Source organism: Xyrauchen texanus, chromosome 3 (genome assembly GCF_025860055.1).
Source record: "Xyrauchen texanus isolate HMW12.3.18 chromosome 3, RBS_HiC_50CHRs, whole genome shotgun sequence".
Taxonomy (NCBI): Eukaryota; Metazoa; Chordata; class Actinopteri; order Cypriniformes; family Catostomidae; genus Xyrauchen; species Xyrauchen texanus.
The window spans coordinates 53,278,206-53,303,529 of NC_068278.1; the positions used below are offsets into that span (position 1 = coordinate 53,278,206).

Genomic DNA, 25,324 nt, shown 5'->3' on the forward strand with positions numbered 1-25,324 from the left:
TGGGGGGCTTGTCCCTGTAATAAGTGCACTGTAAGTCGCTTTGGATAAAAGCGTCTGCCAAATGCATAAATGTAAATAATTATTTTCTCTAGCAGTGCTTTTTCTATCTTTGGTTTTAAACATCTAGATCAAAACTTCTCAGTATAATTTTTGTGATTTCTATCCTCCAAACCAAAATTTATTATACATTGTTTTTGTAGTGTTGAGAAAATAAGTGCATGAAATAAAACCACACTACAATGCATTAAGGCAAGAATACAACTATATAGTGAAGGTATATTTTGACTAAAAGAATGAACTGTTCTCAGGACAATGTTGTTTCATGTGTAAATATGTTGTGCTTTTATACAATTCATTAATTAAAATTGCTGTTTGAATACATTTTTTAATATGTTTATTAATTGTTTTGTATTTCAACCAATGTTTTACTGTTTAAATATTGCTGAAAGGCATTTAAGCAGCCCATAATACATTATGAATATAGATATGTTGTGTATGACCTTTTACTTTAGATACTAGGATTTAATCAACCTTGCAGTAAGTTAGGGGTTTTAAATGAAAATATATTTAAAATAACTGGTAAAACTTTACAAAAATATTGTATTTGTTAACATTTGTTAACATGAATAAATAATGAATAATAATTTCACAGCACTTATTCATTTTGGCAATACAAGGCGAATATAAATAGCACGTTTCATACACAATAGTAATTCAAAGTGCTTTACATTGACAATCATGAAAAAGAGAAATAAAAAACATTGATTTCAATTTAAACAACGCGATAAAATAATATTAAAAAGAAAGAAATTTAAGTTTAATTAAAACATTTATTAAAATGAATAAGAAACAATGTTAATTACAACATATACTAAAACATTTTTTACAATTTAAAGTTTTTATTTTGACATTAGAAAATGGATTATGAAATAACATGCACTTACAATGAGCAATTGCATTTGTATGAATTTACAGTGAATTTAAATAGTTGAAATAGGGCGGTGTCTTTAGTGAGACTAACAAGTATTACTAATTTTAAACACTGTAAATGTACAGGAACTCAAACACACCTACTGTATGAACTCACGTACTAGAAGGCGGGGCATTAACCTCACGTGGTTTGCGAATGATCTTGCGCCCAGCTGACCACGCCCCTGGTTAAACGAAGCCCTGAAAGGTGCACTCCAGCTGATATGATGGCCTCTTTATGACTCGACGGAAAGATGTGCACTGTGTTTCAAAATTCTAACATTAAAGGTAAGGCGATTCAGACCATTTAGATTAAATATAAGAATTTGGGTTAGCCATAGGAGTAAAAAAAAAAATACTTCTTTATTTTAGTAGTAACAGTGTCATTTCCGGAAATACGCAGCAACAACAACTTGACAGGTCTGTGATGTCTAATTGTAAACAGAACCGGATGATTTGATCGCGCATCTGAGAGCCGCTCATCACCCGCGCCTGTACGGCACCGCCGGCTGCGAGACATGGAGCGTCCGCTTCTCTCCTGGAGGATCATATTTTGCCTGGTCCATGGGCTACGGCATTGTCAAAATCCTCCCCTGGCCAGTGACACACAAAGAGTGCGTCACTATACACTGATTCTATACAATGATTCTATATTTGATGTATGATGTTTAGTCTCGTAAAGGGATTTATATTTTGCAGAAATAATACCGGAACACACAGGTTAGGAGAACAGAACGTTCTATTTCCGTAACCAAAAATGAACGTTAGGATGTCCATTCTGGGAACCAAAAACGAATGTTAGAGGAACATTACCACTATAACAATGTAATATATTAAAGTAATTTTCTGAGTTTAATACAAGTAAGGGTCAATCGACAACATTTGTTGCATACTACTTGATTGATTACCACTAAATATTTAAAAGACTCTGGTTTTACAGTGAGGCACAATGTAAGTGAATGTGGCCAATCCATAAACGTTAAAATACAAACTATTTAAAAAAAAGTAGAGCCACAAGACATAAACAATATGTGTGTTAACATGATTTTAGTGTGATACAATAGCTGACTAACCTTTTCTCTGTATAGTTATAGCCAGTTTTACAACTCTGTTGCCATTCATGACTGTAAAAATGACAATTTAAACAACTTTACAGCTCAAATAATACATGAGAATTGATGTGAAGTGCTTTCTTAATTTTATAAGCTTCACATTTCTGCTTTTTAAGTCCTCCAAAAATTGGCCCCATTAACATCCATTTGAAGTGTCTCACTGTAACCTCAATTTGCTATTTTTTTTAAAGAGTTGATATACATTTTTGTAGAAAAAAACAATGTGCCACAAATGTTGTCGATTGAGTTTATCGTGGAATATTCATTTAAAATGGGATCTCCTTCAAACAGTCACTATAATTACCATGGTAAAAGAATAAGGCAGTCATTCAGTACCATTGTGTATGGTTCCTGGATCAACATCTTTGGAACAGCCCTCAAAAATCCCTAACTTTACACTTTAACCTTAACCCTAAAATCACAGAGCATTGATTGATTGATAAAATGTTGATCCAGATCATCATCTTGCAATTTAACCGCAACTGAAATCAGTTCTGCTTTACATGACATTAGTGCTAACGATGCAAACAGTGAGGAGAAGACGCTTGACTGCAAACAGACAGTGTGGGCTTTGGCGTTTGGACCCTGCCCATCCAACCGTGTGGATGCTTTTCATCAGAACAGGCATAAACATGAGCTGCTTCTGGCTACTGGTCTAAACAATGGTGCCATTCAAGTGTGGGCCGTCTCAACTGGTAAGATTTCAAGAGTCTTATGAACTTTGAAATCTGTGATACCATCAAGATTTTCTTTTTCAGTAATTGAATAAACCTGCACTGTTCTAAATGTTAAGAAGGGGAATGTTTCAACATAACTTGGCTTTACTTTTATAATATGATTGTTAAGTATACTTGTTTTGTCTTCAGGAAATCTGCTGTTTACTCTGACTGGACATCAGGCTCTTGTCAGAGATTTGGTCTTTGCTCCAAATGGAAGTCTCACTCTTGTGTCGGCCTCCAGAGACAAAACTTTAAGGATATGGGACTTAGCAAAGAAAGGTCAGAGCATCTGGTGTGGACGCAGCCCATCCTACATTCATGTGATGCATATAGATCAAATCATTTAACAAAAATTTAACAAAAATGTTAAGCTTGTAAATAGAACAAATGAAATGCATGATGCAAATATTGTAGTGCTATTATTACTAAAATAATAGTAATAGATCATTATTTAAATTTTTTTTATTCTTGAATGATATATTTCACCAGAACCACCTTAAGCTTTACTGTTGTCTTGACGATCAGTGCACATCTTGTTGCCTGTCTGTTATGCATGAGGATCAAAGATATGTGAAAAGCATTGTGAACATTACAGTGGCAAGAAAAAGTATGTGTAAAAAAAGTTATCCCTTTGGAATTAGCTGGTTTTCTAAAATGTGATCTCAACTTGATCAAAGTCAAAAGTATAGACAAACACAATGTGCTTAAGCTAATAACACACAAACAATTATAATCTTTCATGTCTTTATGAACACATCCCATTAAACATTCACAGTTCTGTTGAAAAACTAAGTAAACCCTTGGATTTAATAACTGGTCGATCCTCAACCAAGCATTTCCAGTAGCTGTGGATTAGACCTGCATTTTGGACCATTCTTCCTTAGAGAACTGCTTCAGCTGCTCTCTTGAGGTCATTTCACAGCATCTCTATTGGGTTATGGTCTGGGCTCCTCCATAAGGTGTATTTTTCTTTCTTTTTTTTAAGCTATTCTGTAGTGGATTTACTTCGATGTTTAAGGTAATTGTCCTGCTGCATCACCCAACTTCTACTGGGCTTCAGCTGGTGCACAGCCACCCTGACATTATCCTGTGGGATATCTTGATAAACTTGGGAATTCATTTTTTCCTCAGTTATGTCAAGTAGTCCAGGTCCCCAAGAAGCCCCAAATCATGATGCTCCCTCCACCATACTTCACTGTTGGGATGTTTTCATGTCGGTATGCGGTGCTCTTTTTTTCGCCATATATAGTGCTTCGTGTTCTTCCTAAACAATTCAACCTTAGTTGCATCAGTCCACAAAGCATTTTCCCAGAAGCGTTGTGGAGTGTCAAGGTGGTCTTTGGCAAGCTTCAGGTGCACAGCTATGTTTTTGTTGGAAAGCAGCAGCTTCTTTTGTGGTGTTCTGCCATGGACAGTATGCCTGTTTAATGTTTTCCGTATAGAAGACTCATTAACCGAGATGTTAAACAGTCCAATGATTCCTTCAAGTCTTAAGCTGTCACTCTAGGGTTATTTTATCTCATTGAGCATTCTGCGGTGTGCTCCTTTGAGTCATCTTGGCTGGATGGCCACTTCAAGGGAGAGTAGCACAGTACAAAATAATCTCCATTTATAGACACTTTGTCTGTGGAGAAATGAATATCTAAGCTCTTTGAGATAACGTCGTAACCATTTCCAGCTTGATGCCAAGCAACAATTCTTGATCTTAGGTCTTCTTATATCTCTTTTATGCAAGGCATGGGCCACATCAGCAGATGCTTCTAGTGATTTGCAAACTCATAGTGTTTGAGTGCTTTTTATAAGCCAAAGTAGCTCTAACCCACACCTCCAATCTCGCTTCTTTAATTGGATGCCAGATTTTCCAACTCCGGGCTCTAATTAGCTATTGTTGACATCATTAGTCTAGGGGTTTGCATACTTTTTACAACCAACACTGAATATTTGAACGATGTATCCAATATTTACAATAACAATGTATAACAGTTTGTGTCTGTTCATTATTGTAACTTGGATGAAGATCAATCTAGACTTTAAGACAAATTTATACCTAAATGCAGGTAATTCTAAAGGGTTCACATACTTTTTCTTGCCACTGTACTTGCTTATCTTTAGGTTTTGCACTTATGAACTATTTTTATCCACTGAGCAGGAGCCAATCTGCATGTGCTGAAGGGTCCAGACTACTGGATATTCAAATGTTCCATATCACCAGACAGCAGTGTGATTGCCTCAGTCTGCAACATGGACTCTGTGAGTTTCGTAGTTGAATCTGACATCAAGGGGTATTTATTTACCTACCTTCAATTTCAGTTATAGGCAGGTTAAGAGTTAAAAAGAAGTCCTTGAAAATGAGTCAGATCCAACTTCTAATCCAAGCCATAACATTTAAAAAAAAAAAATCTAGGAATACTTCAAATTGTTTTATGATGAACATAAAAGGTGTGGGTGTACTGCAGAGCCATTCAGATAAATTCATAACACTATTAAATTGTGAATTACATTGTTTGAATCTCTTCCTCCCAACAGAAAATCTATTTGTGGAGCCTGCGGTCCTATACCTTTATGAGACACCTTACATTTGACCACGAGCGTACTATGGTCTCATGTGACTTTTCTCAAGATGGAGCGCTGCTCGCAGTCGCTTCGTACCATTCTACTACAGGCTGGTGGCTGGATCTGTGGGACCCCTACACAGCCGTTGTCCTGACTAGAGTAGAGTATGTTGACCTAACATATTTTGAAACATGAATAAGAAAAGAAAGGGAATTTGGGCATGCAGATTTCTGGGAAAAGGGTTTTTGTTGTTTTGGAACTGGAAGAATATGGGATGGTTCACCCAAAATGAAAATTCTGTCATCATTTACTCGCCTTCAAGCTGTTCCAAACCCATATGACAGGGCGAGTTAACTGATGGACCATGGGTCAAATCCGGCCCACCAATCACTTTTATCTGGCTCTCCGACTGATTTAGCTAAACTCGCATTGCAGTCTGAAACATCCGAGCGCGCTCCGCACAAAGCTCAGCAGCGTGTGCAAAAGCATCAGCGGTTGTCAGAAGTTCTGGACCGGAGTGCGCATGTTTAAGCTTGTCTGGGCATAGTTCAGTTACACTCTCCAAAACATTAAAATAATAGAAAAGAACAGACATTTTCAGTTTTAAATGTATATTATAAATAATAAATACAGTTCTATATTAGGTAGCCATTGTTTTCTTACGTGGGTTGATATAGTCAAAGATACAGACTTCCGCAAATCTAAATGTTCTTCCTCAGTTTTCATAATTTGTAAACAATAGCCTTGCATTTTTAAAAAAATGAAAGTTCATCAAAACCTATTTGTTAGTTAAGGGTGTGATGTCATGTTTGTTCTTCAGCCATATCTTTAGTAGGAATTTATGATAAAAAATGTATACCCCTGACTATTTTAATGTAAATAAATGCATAGCATTAACAGGGTTGAATTTAGTTTTTCATTTTAACATGTTTGTTCAAATCAAAATGTTAGCTAAGATACTGTAAATGCGTTAAAAGGTATCTGTATAAAAAGTAATTTGGCCCCTCAAAGTAGTTGAGGAGCCATGCCTTTTGACTGTCCAAAAGGCACCATAAAAATAGTCCATACGTGTTATGCGCTATATTCCTGAAAGTCTCCTACTCCGCTGCAGCTCTCAAATCTCATTGGCTTCCATTTTATATTCAAATGTGGGTTGTTGCATCAGGTTTGACATCATTGGGCCTCGTCCATGATACATGAGCAACCTATTCCTTTTTAAATCCTTTGGGCGACAGAAGACTTGGAATATAGCACCAAGTAGTTTGGACTACTTTTATGGTCCTTTATGGAGCTTTACAATTCGTGATCACTGTATGCTTGCATTGTATTGAAAAAGGGCAGCTTGGTCATTCTGCCTAAAATTTCCAAACTGAAAATTGTAGTGTTTTCATTACAGAATTGTCATATTTGGGTGAACTACTTTATAAAAGGTGGAATGATTGTATGTCTTTGTAAATGTAGGTAAATTTCAGCTGATTTCTTAATGAACTAATTTAATGTGTTTTTTCATGTACTTTCACCTATAATTGATGATATACAGTACTGTACTAAAGTTTTAGGCACTTGTGAAAAATGTTGCATAGTGAGGATGTCTTCAAAAATAATTAAATAAATAGTTTTAATTTATCACTTAATGTCATGCAAAGTCCAGTAAACAAATCAATATTTGGTGTGACCACCTTTGCCTTTAAAACAGCACCAATTCTCCTAGGTACACCTGGACACAGTGTTTCTTGGTTGTTGGCAGTTGGCTTCTTGGAGAATTCACCACAGTTCTTCTGTCTATTTAGTCTTAATTGCTTCTGTCTCTTCATGTAATCTCAGACTGACTCGATGTTCAGTAGGGGGCTCTGTGGGGGCCATGGCATCTGTTGCAGGGCTCCCTGCTCTTCTATTCTAATCTGTTTGCAGAATGGGAGTCTAAAATGTATATTACCTATTGAAACACTACAGCTAAAGATATAAATAACCACCTTAAGACAAATGTTTTTGTTAAACAACATTATGTGCCCAAGACTTCTGTCTTTACGTTCCAGAGACTGTGAGATGTGTGCATACAGAAGTGACAATCTACTGACGTCTGTGAGTTTTTCTCCTGTTGGCTTGCTGCTGGCTTTCAAAGACTACAGGTGAGAAGTGGATCACAATCTTTTAGGGAAGGGCAGTTCTCTGGTATGCCTTCTCAATTACATAAGACATCACCCTGTGACTTCATCGCTGATCGGTGCTTCTCTGTATTGTGTTGTAGGGCGTTACACATCTGGGATGTGGAACGAGATGAACTAGTCACAGAGACAGATCTCAACCGCACCGGTGGGGTGTGCTGTTCTTTTCATCCACATGGGGGCGTCATAGCTACAGGGTAATTAAAAAACATTTAATATTTGTTACTTGTTAGTGCCATTAATAGACCATTATATCATAGAACCATTGATATATTTACCTTGAGAAAAACTCAAAGTTAGAATGTTACAATTGTAACACTTGGAAAAACAAATATTTGCCTACTGTATCTGAAAAATAGCACAACACAAAGGAATAATATCATTTCTTTAGTATTTACTATGGAAAAGCTTTTTCGAGTACTTTGAGTTGATTAAAAAAATAATAGATTGTTTGATTTCGAGGGGTTGAGTCGAAGCCGCTTAGGGGAGTCGATACCACCGCATTACATGATCTTCTGTTCATACTATGTACGATTAAGTGTGGAGAATGCTTGATAATGCACCGTCGTAAGATTTTTCTTTACCATTTCTCAAATTTCTGGAATCTAACAGCCCTAGTTTTCACTTCTATGTGGACTGATTCTTTTAGCAGTCAGGAATAGTGTGTTTACAGCAAAAGTCCCACGTGATACTTATATAATTGTAAAATGTATTAAATCCTTAATATTTTTACTAAAATATATGTATAAGTGGATGAGTGAAGAACACCAGATGCTTTTATAATTAGATAATTTAACCTCACAGCCATGATAAAGGTATCAACATTTTAGATGGTTATAAAATATTGGACTACACAAAAAAAACTTGTGTAACTTTTGTACTTCAAAATCTGTTTTTATTGTTAATTTGATGCAATTGGATGTATTCGTAAGAATAACTACCATGTATGTTTCTAGTTGCAGAGATGGACATGTAAAATTCTGGCGAGTCCCTCGTCTTGTTCCAAGCCTCCGGCATTTGTGCCGGGTCACCCTGAGATACTCCATCTCAACCTATCAGGTGGAGGCTCTTCCCTTGCCGAAGAAAATTCTGGAATTCCTTACTTATAGGGACGTTCCAAAGCAAAAGAGCTTGCATTGTAAAGAGCACTGCAGCTGAAAAATGTTTGTGGCTTCAAATCATAACATACTGTAATTTTGCAAGGATGCCTAAATTCTAGTCAATTATGTGTTTGAAAAAGGGACACTAAATTATTAAATCATACTTGAAATATTTATTCAAAGACTTTATTTTTACATCATTTGTTTTGAAATGTTGCATTTTTTCCCAAAGCACTGAACCAAGCTTTACCTCAAGCTTATAAAAACAATACATAGCTTTTTTTTATATTTCAAAACTGACCAATAAAGAACTTTCTCTTCTTCTGATATCATTGATGTATGTAGCAACCCCTGGTCTATCCATCACTTACTATGTCTCTATTGAGCTCAGCTGGATCTTCTCATTAGTTCCCGAGGCCAGACGATACCTTACAATTAAAAAGGAAAGAACTGAATTTTAGAAAATGTATATTGGCCTTATAGTGTGATTTCCCATTTGCCTAACACTTTGTTGATTTAATAAAGATTTTTAAATACAAAAAAGATACTCACTCAATATCTGCAAGTTTTATAAGCAAGCCCATGCGTTTGGAGGGTGGGAAGTCCACTGGAATGGGGAAAAACGGAAACATTTGAGCAAAATTAACTCCCTTGCTGCAATTTGGACAGACACTTTGTGTGAACCATTAAATTAATTAAAAGGTATTCAAAACTCAAGAACAAACATTTTACAATGGCTTTTAATAGAAAACAATTATTAAAGGAATACACCGGGCATTTGTGGCATAATGTTGATTACCACAAAAACAAAAAAATTCAACTCCTTTGTCCTTTTAAAAAAAAAAAAAAAAAAAAAAGGAGGCAAAAATCGAGGTAACAGTGGGGCATTTTAAACTGAAGTGAATGGGGCCAATTTTTGGAGGATTTAAAGGAAGAAATGTGAAACATATAATTTTATAAAAGCACTTCCATTAATTCTTCTGTTAAAGCTCATGTATAATTTGAGCTGTAAAGTTGTTTAAATTGCCATTTTTACAGTTGTTTTAGGGTTTGTGGACATTACATCATGCAACGAAGTTTTAAAATGGTCTATAACTTTACATAGAATAGGTTAGTAAGCGAATTTATCACACTAATATCATGTTAACATGCATATAACTTTTAAAAATAGTATTGTAACGCTTACCGATTGTCCCCATTCACTTCCATAGTAAGTTGTTTGTGATTTGTTTTTTCTTTTTTTAAAGAAAAGGAGCAGCAAGAAAAATTTTTTTGTGTGTTAATCAATATTATGAATATTATGAATATTAAATGCTGTCGATTGAGCTTAACTTGTATTGAACCTGGAATATTCCTTTAAAAACGTATGTTACATAGCGTGATGTACGTGTGATGCTACATCAATATATATATATTTTTTTTTTGTAGTTTCAAAACATTAAACAAATTTACATGCTGTGCAATACTCACTTTTGTATAATGCACAATAATAAATACACATATTATTTCTGTATATAAAAATCTGACAATAATGTAATAAACTCGAAGAAACGTCCTCTCACATTCAACTTCTTTTATTTTCAGCAAACTTAACATGTGTAAATATTTAAACAGTAAGACATAAACTGTCAAAAGTAACAGTCAGTATCTGGTGTGGCCATTAGTTGCATTAAGTACTGCAGGGCATCTCCTCCTCATGGACTGCACCAGATTTGCCAGTTCTTGCTGTGAGCTTGCTCTGTTACCCCACTCTTCCACCAAGGCACTTGCAAGTTCCCGGACATTTATGGGGGGAATGGCCCCAACCCTCACCCTCTGATCCAACAGATCCCAGACACGCTCAATGGGATTGAGATCTGGGCTCTTCACTGGCCATGGCAGAACACTGACATTCCTGTCTTGCAGGAAATCCCACACAGAACGATCAGTATGGCTGATGGCATTGTCATATTGGAGGGTCATGTCAGGATGAGCCTGCAGGAAGAGTACCACATGAGGAAGGAGGATGTCTTCCCTGTAACGCACAGCATTGAGATTGCATGCAATGACAACAAGCTCAGTCTGGTGATGATGTGACACACTGCCCCAGACCATGACAGACCCTCCACCTCCAAATCAATCCCACTCCAGAGAACAGGCCTCGGTGTTACGCTCATTCCTTCGATGATAAACGCGAGTCCGACCATCACCCCTGGTGAGACGAAACGTGACTCGTCAGTGAAGAACACTTTTTTGTTGCTTTTCTGTACCTGTACCAAAGGCGTGATATTCGGATATACCGATCATACACAGGTGTTGCTACACGTGGTCTGCCACTGCGAGGATGACCAGCTGTCCTTCCTGTCTCCCTGTAGCACTGTCTTAGGCGTCTCACAGTACAGACATTGTAACTTATTGCCCTGGCCACATCTGCAGTCCTCATGCGTCCATGCAGCATGCCTAAGGCACATTCATACAGATGAGTAGGGACCCTTATTGACTGTTCCACAGGAGCATGTTCATTAATTGTTTATGGTTTATTGAACAAGATTGGAAAACATTGTTTAAACCCTTTACAATAAAGATCAGTAAAGTTATTTGGATTTTTACACAATGAGCTTTAAAATACAGTGTCCTGACAAAGGGACGTTTCTTTTTTTGTGGTGTTAATTGTGTTTGAAGTAAAGCATTTTACACTCTGCCACTTTCAACAGGCGTCATCTAATACAAGAACAAATGTTTTCCATGACAACTGCAAGAGCATCTCTAGGGAAGCAAGGCCAGAGAAAACATTTAGCTAGTCACTGTTGGGTATACACTAGATTTGGGTCTCAACTAGATTTTAGAGCTTAAGTTTTATTGGAATGGAGCTGCCCTGTGAGGTTGACTTTCTTAAAACAGATTTATAGCTGGGATAGATCCTCTCTTCCCATTGTTCCAAACCTTTATGATTTTCTTTTCTCTGTGGAACACAAAAGGAGAATTTTTGCATAGTTTTTCATAAAAACAAAAAAAGCGATGACTAAGGCTAACATTGTGCCTAAAATCTTTCCATGCGCAAAAAAAGAAGGAATTCTAGTGAAAGTAAAGGGTTGCATTGAACCATTTAGTATAATTCTTAACAACAATCATCAAATGTAAATACATCACAAATGCTGTATTAGAGTGGTGTAAGTTTTGAAGTCTTACCGCGTTGTATGAGCAGATGAACTTCTGTTAAAATCTCATGAAGTGCCAGACCTTTCAGAGTTTTGAGTTGCAGAATTTCTGTTGTACTCTGTTAAGAAGTTTTCAAACATCATTAACACTTTAGGCTCTGAAGGGGTTTTTAAAGATTTCCTGTTTCTGTTGTATACCCAAAATTAAAGGCTACAGTTGAAGCCACAAGTTTACAGACACTTAGGTTGAAGTCATTAAAACTAATTTTTAACCATCCACAGATTTCCTATTAGCAAACTATAGTTTATATATAGCTTGATATAGTATAGCAAGTCTTTTAGGACATCTACATTGTTCATGAAACAAGTAATTTTTCCAACAATTGTTTACAGACAGAGTGTTTCACTTTGAATTGACTATATCACAATTCCAGTGGATCAGCAGATCACACTGAGTTAACTGTGCCTTTAAGCAGCTTGGAAAATTCCAGAAAATGATGTCAAGCCTTTAGATAATTAACCAATTAGCTTCTGATAGGTGGTGTACTGTTTGGAGGTGTACATATGCATGCATTTTAAGGCCTACCTTCAAATTCAGTGCCTCTTTGCTTGAAATCATAGGAAAATCAAAATAAATCAGCAAAGACCTCTGAAAAAAGTACATTTGTGGACCTCCACATGTCTGGCTCATCCTTGGGAGCAATTTCCAAATGTCTGATGGAACTACATTAATCGGGTCATTCTTCATTTGTGGTGGCAAGTGGCCCTCTACTTTACAACAGTTGAAATGAATTTAAATACCAATGAATAATAAAATGTTTTCATTTTTGTATTCTGTAGGATAAACACAATTTGTGCACTATTAATAGATAATTTTTAGTTTTAAAATACATATTTAATTGAGTTTGAGAGATTGCATTTATAACAAAATATGTATGTTCCCACCATATCTCAGAGAGATATCATGGAATTTAATTACAACAACATAACATTTTTAACAAAAAAAAAGTGGTTATATTATGAATGTAGTTTTTATTTAACATGTACAATTTTATTAAATTGTTTTAAAAAATACATATTTTGTAATCTTCACGAAAAAGTAGTGTTCCCCAAATTCATGTCTGTGGTGTTACATCAATGGATGTCGCCCCTTTAAGAAAAGGGGGAAATCTGTTTGGACTACTTCCTGTGTGTAAAGGTCATTGCAGGTGCTGGTTGATCTGAGGGGTGCATGGTGAGTACATTCTTTCTTATTCATTTTCTTAAAGTTAGCTAAATTCCTGACAATTTTATGTGTTGCACTTTATTAGTGTCTGTGGTGTTATGTTGATAACTTGCAGATTTTACATATTTTAATCAAAAATTTGATAAATGCATACTTATTAATATTTCTAGAATGTCCTCTGATCTTGAAATCATCATGATGGCAGCCTCCATTTTAGAAAAGTCTGGATTTAGGCTAGTTTGTCTGTGGCGTTACTGTCTGTGGTGTTACTGTCTTTCCTGGTAACTCCACAGACAATATACCAGTAATGTTGTATTTTTAATACAACACACAGGACATCCGTAATCATATAATTGTATCTCTTTTGTCAGGTATGGCAAGATTAACTGCTGCTGAAAAGCAGCGTCTTTATAGACAGCGCAGAGATGCAGACCCAGTTCGAAGAGCAGAGTTCCTTCAAAAGAAACAGCAGACCTATTTAAAAAACATTCAGTGCAAAACAAGACTGAGAATAGGAGATCTCCCAGAGAGGGAAAAGAGAGCAGTAAGGAAGAACTGGAGAATATATATAAGGCAGAATACAGGGCAAGAAAGCAGAGGGAGTCACAACAGGGCACCTTGACTCCACCAGACACACCATTAAGTTCAGATAGTCCAAGGAGGATACCCAGCACATCTAGGTTAGGTTTTAGGACGAATAAAAGGGATTGTAACTGTAAATCATATTTTGTATGTAAATAATTCAAATTATACTTAACCATTTGTAAGTGATGGCTTGTGGCTTAATCATATTTTGACGTATTTCAGGCAAAAAATCCATGGAAAAAAGAAAATGCACAGAGAGAGAAGGCAATGCTACCGACAACTGAAAAAGCTGCAACAAACTTGAAATGGAGAAAAAAAAAGCTGCAAAGTACAAAACAAAATGTGCCCGTCTAAAGAAGGAAATGCTGAAAAAGAATCCTCAGAGCCCCACAACCAAAACAATAAACATTCTTAAGGGAAGCAATGCCTCATAACTGGTCAAAAAAACCCTTCGGTTTCACTTCTCTCTTTTAAGTGAACTAAAGGCAAGATATTCTGCAGCAAAAAAAGAGTGTCAAACAAATTTATGCACAGCTGATTTGTGGAAAATTTATCAAAAAGTATAAATTACAGAATTTCTGCCAAAAACAGATTGGCTTTTCATATAAAAGGTGGAAAACATGTGGGAGAGAACTTGTAATCCTACTCCTGATTAATTTCATTATTTTGCTCAAACTTTTAATTGTTAAACCTTTTATGCAATATTACGTCTGTGGTGTTACTTCAAAACGTATCTGACATTTCTTTCCTTCAGAGCCATTTAATCTTATAATTTAATGTTTTTAGACTGTAAAATGGTTTTAATATTTTAGAAGAAAGACTATAAAAGGTAGCACAGACCATTATTCCTGCCTTTTCTATGTATATACAATTTAAAAAAAAAAAGAAACAATTCAAGATGAACAATTAAACATTTATTTCAAAAAATGATATTTAAATTATCAATGAAACTGAGTCCTTAAAGTAATTTATTAATTATTACCTAAAGTTGCATATGCCTGTTTATTTAGAATAAATCAAAATTTTACTTCAAATATTGGTAACACCATAGACATAAGTGGTTGTTTCACCAGTGTTTGATTTAAATTATTTAAAAATCTAAATGTTATTAAGCTTCAATTTTAATTGATCTAGAATATTAAACTAATTTTAAATGCATAGCAATACATTTTATTAAAAGAAAACAAACAAGCATTTTTACAATTTCTGCCTCTCATTTGCCACCCCAATTGAAGAATGACCCAATCTGTACAAACAATAGTACGCAAGTATAAACACCAGAGGACCACGCAGCCATCAGACCGCTCAGGAAGGAGATGCATTCTGTCTCCTAGAGATGAATGTATTATGGTGCTGGAGGAAACGGGTAGACAAGTATCTATATCCACAGTAAAACGAGTCCTATATAGACATAACCTAAAAGGCTGCTCAGCCAGGAAGAAGCCACTGCTCCAACACTGCTATAAAAAAGCCAGACTACAGTTTTTAAAAGCACATGGGGACAAAGATCTTACATTTTAGAGAAATGTCCTCTGGTCTAATTAAACAAAAATTGAACTGTTTGGTCATAATGACCATTGTTGAAAAGGAGAGAGTCTTACAAGCCGGAGAACACCATTCCAAAAATGAAGCATGGGGGTGGCAGCATCATGTTGTGGGGGGTGCTTTGCTGCAGGAGGGACTGGTGCACTTCACAAAATAAATGGCATCATGAGGAAGGAAAATTATGTGGATATATTGAAGCAAAATCTCAAGACATCAGCCAGTATTTTAAAGCTCGGTCACAAATGGGTCTTCCAAACGGACAATGACCCCAAGCATACCTCCAAAGTTGTGGCAAAATGGCTTAAGGACAACAAAGTCAAGGTGTTGCAGTGGCCATCACAAAGCCCTGACCTCAGTCCGAAAGACATTTTGTGGGCAGAACTGAAAAGCGAGCAAGGAGGCCTACAAACCTGACTCAGATACACCAGTTCTGTCTGGGGGAATGAACCAAAATTCCAGCAACTTAATGTGAGAAGCTTGTGGAAGGCTACCCAAAATGTTTGACCCAAGTTAAACAATTGAAAGGTAATGCTACAAAGTTCTAACAAAGTGTCTGTAAACTTCTGACCTACTAATAATGTGATGAAAGAAATAAAAGCTGAAATAAATATTTCTCAGACATTTTACATTCTTAAAGTAGTGATCCTAACTGACCTAAGACCGGGATGTTTTCTACGATTAAGAGTTTAAATGTATTTGGCTAAGGTGTATGTAAACTTCTGACTTCAACTGCATAACTCAACAAAAAAAAAGGAGGATCAGTGTTTGCTATCACTGCATAGAAAACTTTTAAATGTTTTTAATTATATGGTTTGATACATTCCGAGGATCTCACCCTAAGAAACTGCTGAATAAAATAAAACAAAATTAAGCCAAAAATGTACTTTTTTCTTATTTGACATTGAGTATCTCTGGGTGTAAATAAGCTGGCTCAGAAAATCTACTTTTGTTTTGTTCCCAATCATGTCAACTGTATCTGATAAAACATTTGTCTTGATAAGTGTCCAAAAGCCTCGCCAAACCAATTAAACAATAATAACACATGAAAACACAACAATGACTAAAGGTATGCATAGCATGGATACATGATTTTATTAATGTGATTTCACAGAATGAGTGCCTCACTGAACAAGTTTGTCATTTACATAGCACCATCTCCTGGTGGCCATTTGTAACATTGTGCTTCATGTGGATTATCTAATGATCTTTGCACCATATTAATTTGTGTGTGGACTCGTTTGAAAGATAATCACCTCCTCTAAGTAATGATATGTGATATTATATGTTCCGTGAAGTTATAAGCGGAAACACAATATATAAGCAACACCAACATAATTGTCAAGACGTATACTTGGCTATTACTCACTATATTATTTTTGTATATTTTTCAACAAATAGGCTGGTTGTATTCTACTCTTTGAGAGCTTTCCAATAATATACATAAGACACATGGCTATTTGATAAGGATGTTTTTTTTTCCTGATTGCAATATGTACAGTGCAATTAAAAAAATATATATATATATTATCAAAACGGAACACTTCTGATATGTCTGCAAATTTCAAAGCTCTTGTTCAGTTTTGGTCATTATGCGATCATGCACTGGAAAGTAGAGCCTCTAAGATTTCAAACGATACCTATTATGTGATAGTCAAGACTGTAGTTATTAATATATTGACAGCCCCATCCAAGCTTTAAGGGTTAACTAATATTATCAACTCCACAAACAACATTGAAAAAAAAAATAGCTTTCAGAAAAGCTCATGATTAGTTCCAAACTAAATATACTTATTACAATAACTACTAATGAAATGATAAAATATCAATATTAAATGTCTACATTTTCTTCTTTAATTTTGCATTAATTATAATGTAGAAATTATATTTTACAATAGTAAAATAAATCATAATAATCCTATATTAAAGTTTCAGATATTATGTAAAAGACATGAATAATTCATAATATAATAATAATTTTAAAGTTAGCCTATGCTTTGCATAGTAAAATATACACAATATTAACATGTATTTTTAAAGTAATAATGATAACAATATCAAGTAAAACCTTTCTGACAAAACAAAACAAATCATAATTAATTTGTAATAATCACAAGTTGACAATTGCATAGAGGATACAGTTATATGCAGCGGTGAAGTCTTTATCGAGAGCCCAGTCCAATATGTTGGCAATGTCTGATCTAAGAGGATGTCCAGTACAGGTGTAAACGGTCTGCTCTGTCACCTTCCCATAGGCCATATGGGTGCTCTACACATGAAAACATATAATATTCATTACAGATGTGATCATCAATACTTTTGCCAGCAGCATATTACAAGCAAACCATAAAAACATCACTTTTATACAAAACACACAATGCACACCTGTAAAATGTTTAGTGATCGTCTCATGTCTCCCGTTGAGAGGGTCACAATGGCCTTCATGCCATCTGGAGTGATGTCAATGCTAGCAGATAAAGGCAATGAACAAAATAGATTTTGAAATATTTATGAATCCATGTTCGGAAAGAACAATGTTCTGTATCATTTGCTCAAAGTTGTGTGTGCAGTTCTGTGCCAGAGGGCAGATCTGATATAAAACAAGTGTTTGTGTGTGTGAAGTGCTTGTGTGAGTTTTCAATCAAAAGGGCTGCAGGGCTAGGTCATTTCTGTCTTTTGTGTTTAGGATCTTTCGAGTGGTTCCATCAATGACTCACTCCAGATATGACCTGAAAAATCGAATGATATAAACCTACACAGTCTTAATACTCATAATTTCATTAGCATGCATACAATATGCTAGATGTTTTTCCTTTAATTAGATTTGCAAAAGAAACATAATAAATATAACTAGATTTGTATATTTTCTGAAGATAATGTGAATCAGAACCATGAAGTTATGGTGTTATCTGTGTTTTTTTTCATGTTGCTATGTAGCTGCTAGGATGTTATTGGTGATTTTTCAGGGCGTTCAGGGTGGTTGCTTATTGGCCTAATTCAAAATTGTCCAACCAGAAGATTCTCTGATATTCTGATCTTAACATATTGGATTTTTAACCTAAAACATATCTCATTAGCAACCACTTGTCCTGGAACTGCATTGACGAGAGTCCTCACCTCTCCTGCTTTATGACGTGCTCTAGTCTGGGAATCATTTGACAAAACTGCGTGCATCGGGACTGGAGCGCAGGAATAATCTTAGAGAGGTAGTTACAGATCGGGTGTTCTCTGTGAACTTCTCAAAGAGAGAGAGAGAGAGAGAGAGAGAGAGAGAGAGAGAGAGAGAGAGAGAGAGAGAGAGAGAGAGAGAGAGAGAGAGAGAGAATGAACGAACTCAAAGAAGTTTGAATAAAAAAAAAAATCTCAAAAGGGACCACAAAAATATAAAATAAGTTAATGAAAAATTTTAAATAATGAAATACCAATGCAATATAAACAGTATTTGGACATCACACTGAGTGTGTGTATGTTCTTACAATGATTATGCTTAACAAGCAGACAACGTCTGTGGTCATGTAAACGGTGTTCCTTTATTGTGTACAGTCATAAACGGTTTGAGAATAAACCGATACGGGTAGGTTTTTCTATTACTGCGATTTTGAGTTGCATGTAAACACCTTTACCAGCGTTCTTACAAGCTTATCCAATTTGACGTCAAAAGCAGAGAATGTCGTGATTATTTCAAATGTCACGCAAACACAGATTTCTTGCTTTGACGTTTTTTTCTAAATAAGTAGTTTTTGTGAGTAATCAGCTTATTGGTGTGCATGTAAATGCACTCACTGTTGTTGCAACTGAACAAACAAATCACACACATTACATAAATATCTAATATAAATTTTTAGAATCCCAAAATGTAAATTCTGTCATCGTTTACTCACCCTTGTGTTATTCCAAACCAGTTTGACGTACTTTCTGCCACAGAACTCAAAACGAGATGTTGGACAGTATGCTGGTCTCAGTCACCATTCACTTTCATTGCAAGTTTTTTTCCATACAATGAAAGTGGATGGATGAAAGTTCACCCTGTACTCTTCACAATGTTCGACTTTGTGATAGGGTCTCAGCCCATTTTTCGTCATTATTTATGGAACCCAACAATAAGTTAAGTAAAGAATGTTTTTTTTTTGTGTAATCTCAAAGGGATAGTTCGAATGAAAATTCGCTCATCATTTACTCACAATCATTCCAAATGTGTATGACTTTCTTTCTTTAACAGAACACAAATAAAGATTTTTAGAAGAATATTTCAGCTCAATTAGTCCTTTCAATGCAAGTGAATAGGTGATAAGACCTTTGTAGAAACAGAACAATATACAAGTCCTTTTTTACTCTAAATCTCCACTTTACCTTTCACTTTTAGATGTGAAAGTGAAACTAAACATGCACCACATGTGACTTTCAGATGTAAAAGTGAAAGGTAGAGATAAATGGTAAAACAAGGACTTAAATTTGTATCCGTTTCTCATATATTCATATATTTTCACATATTACCGACATATTGCTTCTGCAGATATGGATTTAACTAATGGAGTCATATGATCACTTTTTGTGATTTTTAGAGCTAGAAATGTCTGATCGCCATTCACTTAACACTGTTTGGACCAACAGAACTGAGATATTCAAAATATCTTTGTGTTCAGCAGAAGAAAGTCATGACATGAGGGTGAGTAAATGATAAGATAATTTTAATTTTTGGGTAAACTATCCCTTTAACAACAAAAACAATTATTATTGTTGTTTTTGTTACTAAACAATACCATATTTATGTATTAATTTCTTAACTTGCGGCCCTTTATTCATGCGGCTCTCATCCACTCTTCTGTCTATAAACACCATGTGTTATAAGGTTAATTTACATCTGAATATTAACTAGAAGTGGCAAAGCATATTTGGAATTACGTGAATAAGTGAAACTAGAGCGCTGTAAATATAACACGCTCATTCATTAGTTTGATAATCGTACTACATCCAATCATGATTTCAATTAATCATTCAGCCCTAGTGAAAACCTACCTTGATTTCTCTTAATATTTTTTAAACAATCACAATAATATTGCTCTCATCCATGTGTTATTGTGGACAGTGAAATGGAAGAACCCTATTATTTTGCCATGGGGCCATTTGGGGGCCCAGCAGGAGAGCTGATGAAGGGGCAGATGGTGCACTACCTCTCCATAGAGCATTCTGAGCATCCTGGGTCATAGCGTCCACTTCATACAGGATTACCAACTTAAAGCCCTTCCTATAGGAGCAAAAGCAAACAATGAGACATAGTGTTTCACTACAGATTTTATATTAAAATTAAATTCCTCAATACCTAATTAAACATATAGTTTTAAGTGCAAAGACCATATCATACATAAGTCACATGTTCACAGATTCATAAATGGGTTGTACGGGTGGGAGCTATTGTTACTTGAAGATAGTTTGTGTGCTGGCAAAGCTGAGGATCGGTCCCCTCACCACGTCTATACCATGGTCATCTGATGTGTTCAGCTGATGAATTACGTGTAATAGTTTCCATTAGCAAAATATTAAAAGGTTTTGCAACAAGCAAGTTTAGCATAAATAAACTCAATCTCCTAAAAATAATCTCATTGTAAATTATAATATTTTGTATTACATGTTATACTGTAATTCAACATCTGTTTACAACAATTGTAATTTTTAAAGGAATATGCAATACAAGTTAAATTTAATAAATGTGTGCAATAATATTGATTACCACAAAAAATAATTTTGACTTGCTCCTCTTTTTCTCTGAAACAAGGCCATATAATGCATACTAAACATTTGTTCATAAGACTTTTTAGAACTGGATCTTGTAGCCAAGAGTTTTTGCTACAAAATGATGTGAAAACCATCCTGATCACTCATTCATACAAAACAATATAGTCATTTAACTTTTGTAAGACACTTTTAGTGTTAGAAAGGCCATATGCGAGGAGGCGACATTGATCGTGAATATTGATGTGATTCACACCTGTGGAGACAAAGACCCCTCCGCTGGGAACAGAATAAAATGTAACATCTGATATAGAGCATTTACACAATATATACAAATCATTTCTGCTGTTATGCATAAAAAAATCCAGGACGTGCCGGCGTGTCCGTCGACCCCTTTTTTTTAAAGAGAAGCATGGAAGAGTCTAAATTATTTTTTTGTGGTTATCAACATTATGCCACAAATGATGTCGATTGAGCTCAACTTGTATTGAACACAGAATACTCCTTTAAATGGATGCGAATGCATTTATCGGATAAAGGACTGTGCATTTGGACAGTCTGAATATATTTTGTTTATCATAGCCGATATCTGTGTACTCCCAAGGAAATCAATTCAGTAAGCAAGTCAATAAATTTGTCTGTCTGACAATATTTGGTGTCATATCCAGTACCTCCAGAACCATGGAGTTGAACTCTTTATTTTTGTAGAGTTGTTTAGGGCATGCTAATATAGTCGAGGTCTTCCCTGTTCCTGGAGGTCCATAGAAGAGCAGATGAGGCAATCTGTCTTCACTGATAAACTTCTGGGCTGTGGAGAAACGTAAACATATTTATGAAAATATATCAGGCACACCATCGCACATGCTATAATACCTCATTTAATAGAGATGCTCCTGTGTTGTTGCAGTGCAAATCTATACATTTAATATATATAGAGGTTTAACTGTTATTTTTATTCAAATAAATCATCCCTGTGCTTACTTATGCTCAGGATGTCTTGATGAGAGATGAGGTCATCTAGTGTCTGTTGTCTGTATTTCTCAACCCTGAAATTACGAGACACTATTAGAAATAAAATAAATTGTTTTATGTGCATTTGTTTCACTATCATATTGTTTTATTCTGAAGTGCAAACAAGTTGTATATCATACAATTAATCAATAAGGATAATGTCAGATTAGGGAATTTTAAGTCTATAAAAACATTTTCAGTCATCATAATAGCCATCACATGCAGTTAAAAAAAATTAAATAACTTGTTTTAGATATTGAGCATCACTTGTCTTGGTAATGGGATTGTCCATTAATAATTATATAACCATCACCACTAATATCAGTCAAGATAATGAAGTTAAAAGCCATGTTATAGCTGACACCTGTGGTAACTGATCAACACAAAATTTGTAATCACAATTACAGATTACAATTTGTAAACATATTCTTGCAAGAAATGTTGCATTAAGTTAGCACTGCAATAGAAATTCATACATGCTGCATGGAACCACTGCAGACTCACCCATGCATATATACACTCACCTAAAGGATTATTAGGAACACCATACTAATACTGTGTTTGACCCCCTTTCGCCTTCAGAACTGCCTTAATTCTACGTGGAATTGATTCAACAAGGTGCTGAAAGCATTCTTTAGAAATGTTGGTCCATATTGATAGGATAGCATCTTGCAGTTGATGGAGATTTGTGGGATGCACATCCAGGGCACAAAGCTCCCGTTCCACCACATCCCAAAGATGCTCTATTGGGTTGAGATCTGGTGACTGTGGGGGCCATTTTAGTACAGTGAACTCATTGTCATGTTCAATAAACCAATTTGAAATGATTCGAGCTTTGTGACATGGTGCATTATCCTGCTGGAAGTAGCCATCGGAGGATGGGTACATGGTGGCCATAAAGGGATGGACATGGTCAGAAACAATGCTCAGGTAGGCCGTGGCATTTAAACGATGCCCAATTGGGGCCTAAAGTGTGCCAAGAAAACATCCCCCACACAATTACACCACCACCACCAGCCTGCACAGTGGTAACAAGGCATGATGGATCCATGTTCTCATTCTGTTTACGCCAAATTCTGACTCTACCATCTGAATGTCTCAGCAGAAATCGAGACTCATCAGACCAGGCAACATTTTTCCAGTCTTCAACTGTCCAATTTTGGTGAGCTCTTGCAAATTGTAGCCTCTTTTTCCTATTTGTAGTGGAGATGAGTGGTACCTGGTGGGGTCTTCTGCTGTTGTAGCCCATCCGCCTCAAGGTTGTGCGTGTTGTGGCTTCACAAATGCTTTGCTGCATACCTCGGTTGTAACGAGTGGTTATTTCAGGCAAAGTTGCTCTTCTATCAGCTTGAATCAGTCGGCCCATTCTCCTCTGACCTCTAGCATCAACAAGGCATTTTCGCCCACAGGACTGCCACATACTGGATGTTTTTCACACCATTCTTTGTAAACCCTAGAAATGGTTGTGCGTGAAAATCCCAGTAACTGAGCAGATTGTGAAATACTCAGACCGGCCCGTCTGGCACCAACAACCATGCCACGCTCAAAATTGCTTAAATCACCTTTTTTTCCCCATTCTGACATTCAGTTTGGAGTTCAGGAGATTGTCTTGACCAGGATCACACCCCTAAATGCATTGAAGCAACTGCCATGTGATTGGTTGATTAGATAATTGCATTAATGAGAAATTGAACAGGTGTTCCTAATAATCCTTTAGGTGAGTGTATATATATATATATATATATATATATATATATATATATATATATATATACACATATATATATATGTACATTTTGGGTAACAAACCCCCTTTATCTTTACCTAAATAACTAAATGTTGTATGAAATCCGCTTGCTCAAGTAGTATGCATACAAACAGGAGAATTGAAAATGTTAACAAAAGCACAAGTATGCAATACTGCACAGAGTAATGAGACTAGTGACTTGTGAGCGTGCATGTTACAGCCAGCAAAAACTGAGATACTTGCTCAGTCTTTTCATGAGCAAGTATCAGCTGACAAAACACGGAGGAAACTATTGCCATGGTTTTACTTGTTGAAGCCATTGTCTTGTATTATGTTCAATCAGTCCCGCGATATATTGGCGCGTTTTTCTGACTACTCAAAGAAATCCGCCCGTGAGTGTTGTTTAGTGACACTTTCTTGACCAATAAGAAACGTGCTTATTTGAGGGCGGGATTTAACGAGGAAGTAACTTGCAGTAATTTCAAAATAAGTGTTCAAGAGTGATTTAAAAGTCCCGACTTTAGCCATATTTGTCTTCATTGTGTTTGATGTAATGCATGTTTATTTCTATAGAATATTTACATATAACTATATCATACATAATATTAATTCATTAAATATATATTTATAATATTAAATTACCATGTAAAAAATATTTAAAATTACATAATTAAATATATATATATATATATATATATATATATATATATATATATATATATATATATATATATATATATATATATATATATATATTTAAAGTCCTCTCTTTAGCCATATTTGTCTTCGTTGTGTTTGATGTACTAAAAACAATCTAGATTTTTATATATCTATAGAGTGATATATATATGGTGTCATATATATATATATATATATAGATAATAGTAATTTATTAAATATATGTATCATATATATATATATATATATATATATATATATATATATATATATATATATATATATATATATATATATATATATATATATATATATGATATGATATTCATTTATTTTATATATTTGTATAATATAAAATTATTATGTAAAATAAAATATTATATATATTATATATTTAACATATTTATATTATCCACCAGGAAGATATTGAAGCAATTCTGATAATGTTATAAAGCACATAATATTTACACTGTAGAGAATCGTAGATATTTTAAAAAAGAAAGAAAACGTACAATTAAATACAAATTACACAATATTTGTGCAGGTTAATTTGCAACCTAAATGAACCAATGAACAATACAAAACAATACAAATAAATAAAAGAGAAAACAGGAACAGATAAATATAATTAAATGGCAAATCTTGTTTAAATAAGTAATTTCACAATTGAGAAGCAATAGACAAACATTAAACACTTTTTCCCCATTGTACATGTGAACCACACTTTTGTGGGATAATTCTGTTATTGTTAAACGGATCAGAAAATTACAATAACTGTTGCATCATTTCCCCAGCTATGATATATTATCCACATTCATGCACCTGACGTGCGATATTTCTACATTTCTATGTGCAGCCTACTTGAGTGAGGGTGATGCTTGTCGATTATAAAGTAGTGCACTATGGAATTGTATTTCCATTTGAAAGTCAATTCAAATACTTTTATAATAGGCCCCTACTTGACAATATGTGGGTTGATTTGAGTTCCAACAGTGAGCTCACTGCATTGATGCTTATCTCGCGAGAACTCTTTCCCTGCTTGTGTCGGCGA

General features: G+C 35.1%; 2 protein-coding genes across 2 annotated transcripts; one reads left to right on the forward strand and one right to left on the reverse strand.

Moving 5' to 3' along the window:
• The first annotated feature begins 1,118 nt into the window (after positions 1-1,118).
• wsb2 (WD repeat and SOCS box containing 2) lies at positions 1,119-9,151 on the forward strand. Its single transcript, XM_052105004.1, has 9 exons — positions 1,119-1,257; positions 1,415-1,583; positions 2,595-2,776; positions 2,948-3,079; positions 4,950-5,050; positions 5,327-5,517; positions 7,390-7,482; positions 7,602-7,715; positions 8,475-9,151. Exons 1-9 carry the CDS (start codon positions 1,224-1,226, stop codon positions 8,674-8,676), a joined length of 1,218 nt encoding a protein of 405 aa, XP_051960964.1. The 5' UTR covers positions 1,119-1,223; the 3' UTR covers positions 8,677-9,151.
• On the reverse strand, positions 8,989-22,356 carry rfc5 (replication factor C (activator 1) 5). The gene is given in 12 exon segments (XM_052100080.1): positions 8,989-9,046; positions 9,171-9,225; positions 11,787-11,864; positions 17,247-17,376; positions 17,493-17,574; positions 18,225-18,345; positions 18,680-18,697; positions 20,279-20,352; positions 20,527-20,606; positions 21,509-21,645; positions 21,819-21,899; positions 22,353-22,356. Coding segments are annotated over 12 exon segments (918 nt in total).
• Positions 22,357-25,324: the final 2,968 nt, after the last annotated feature.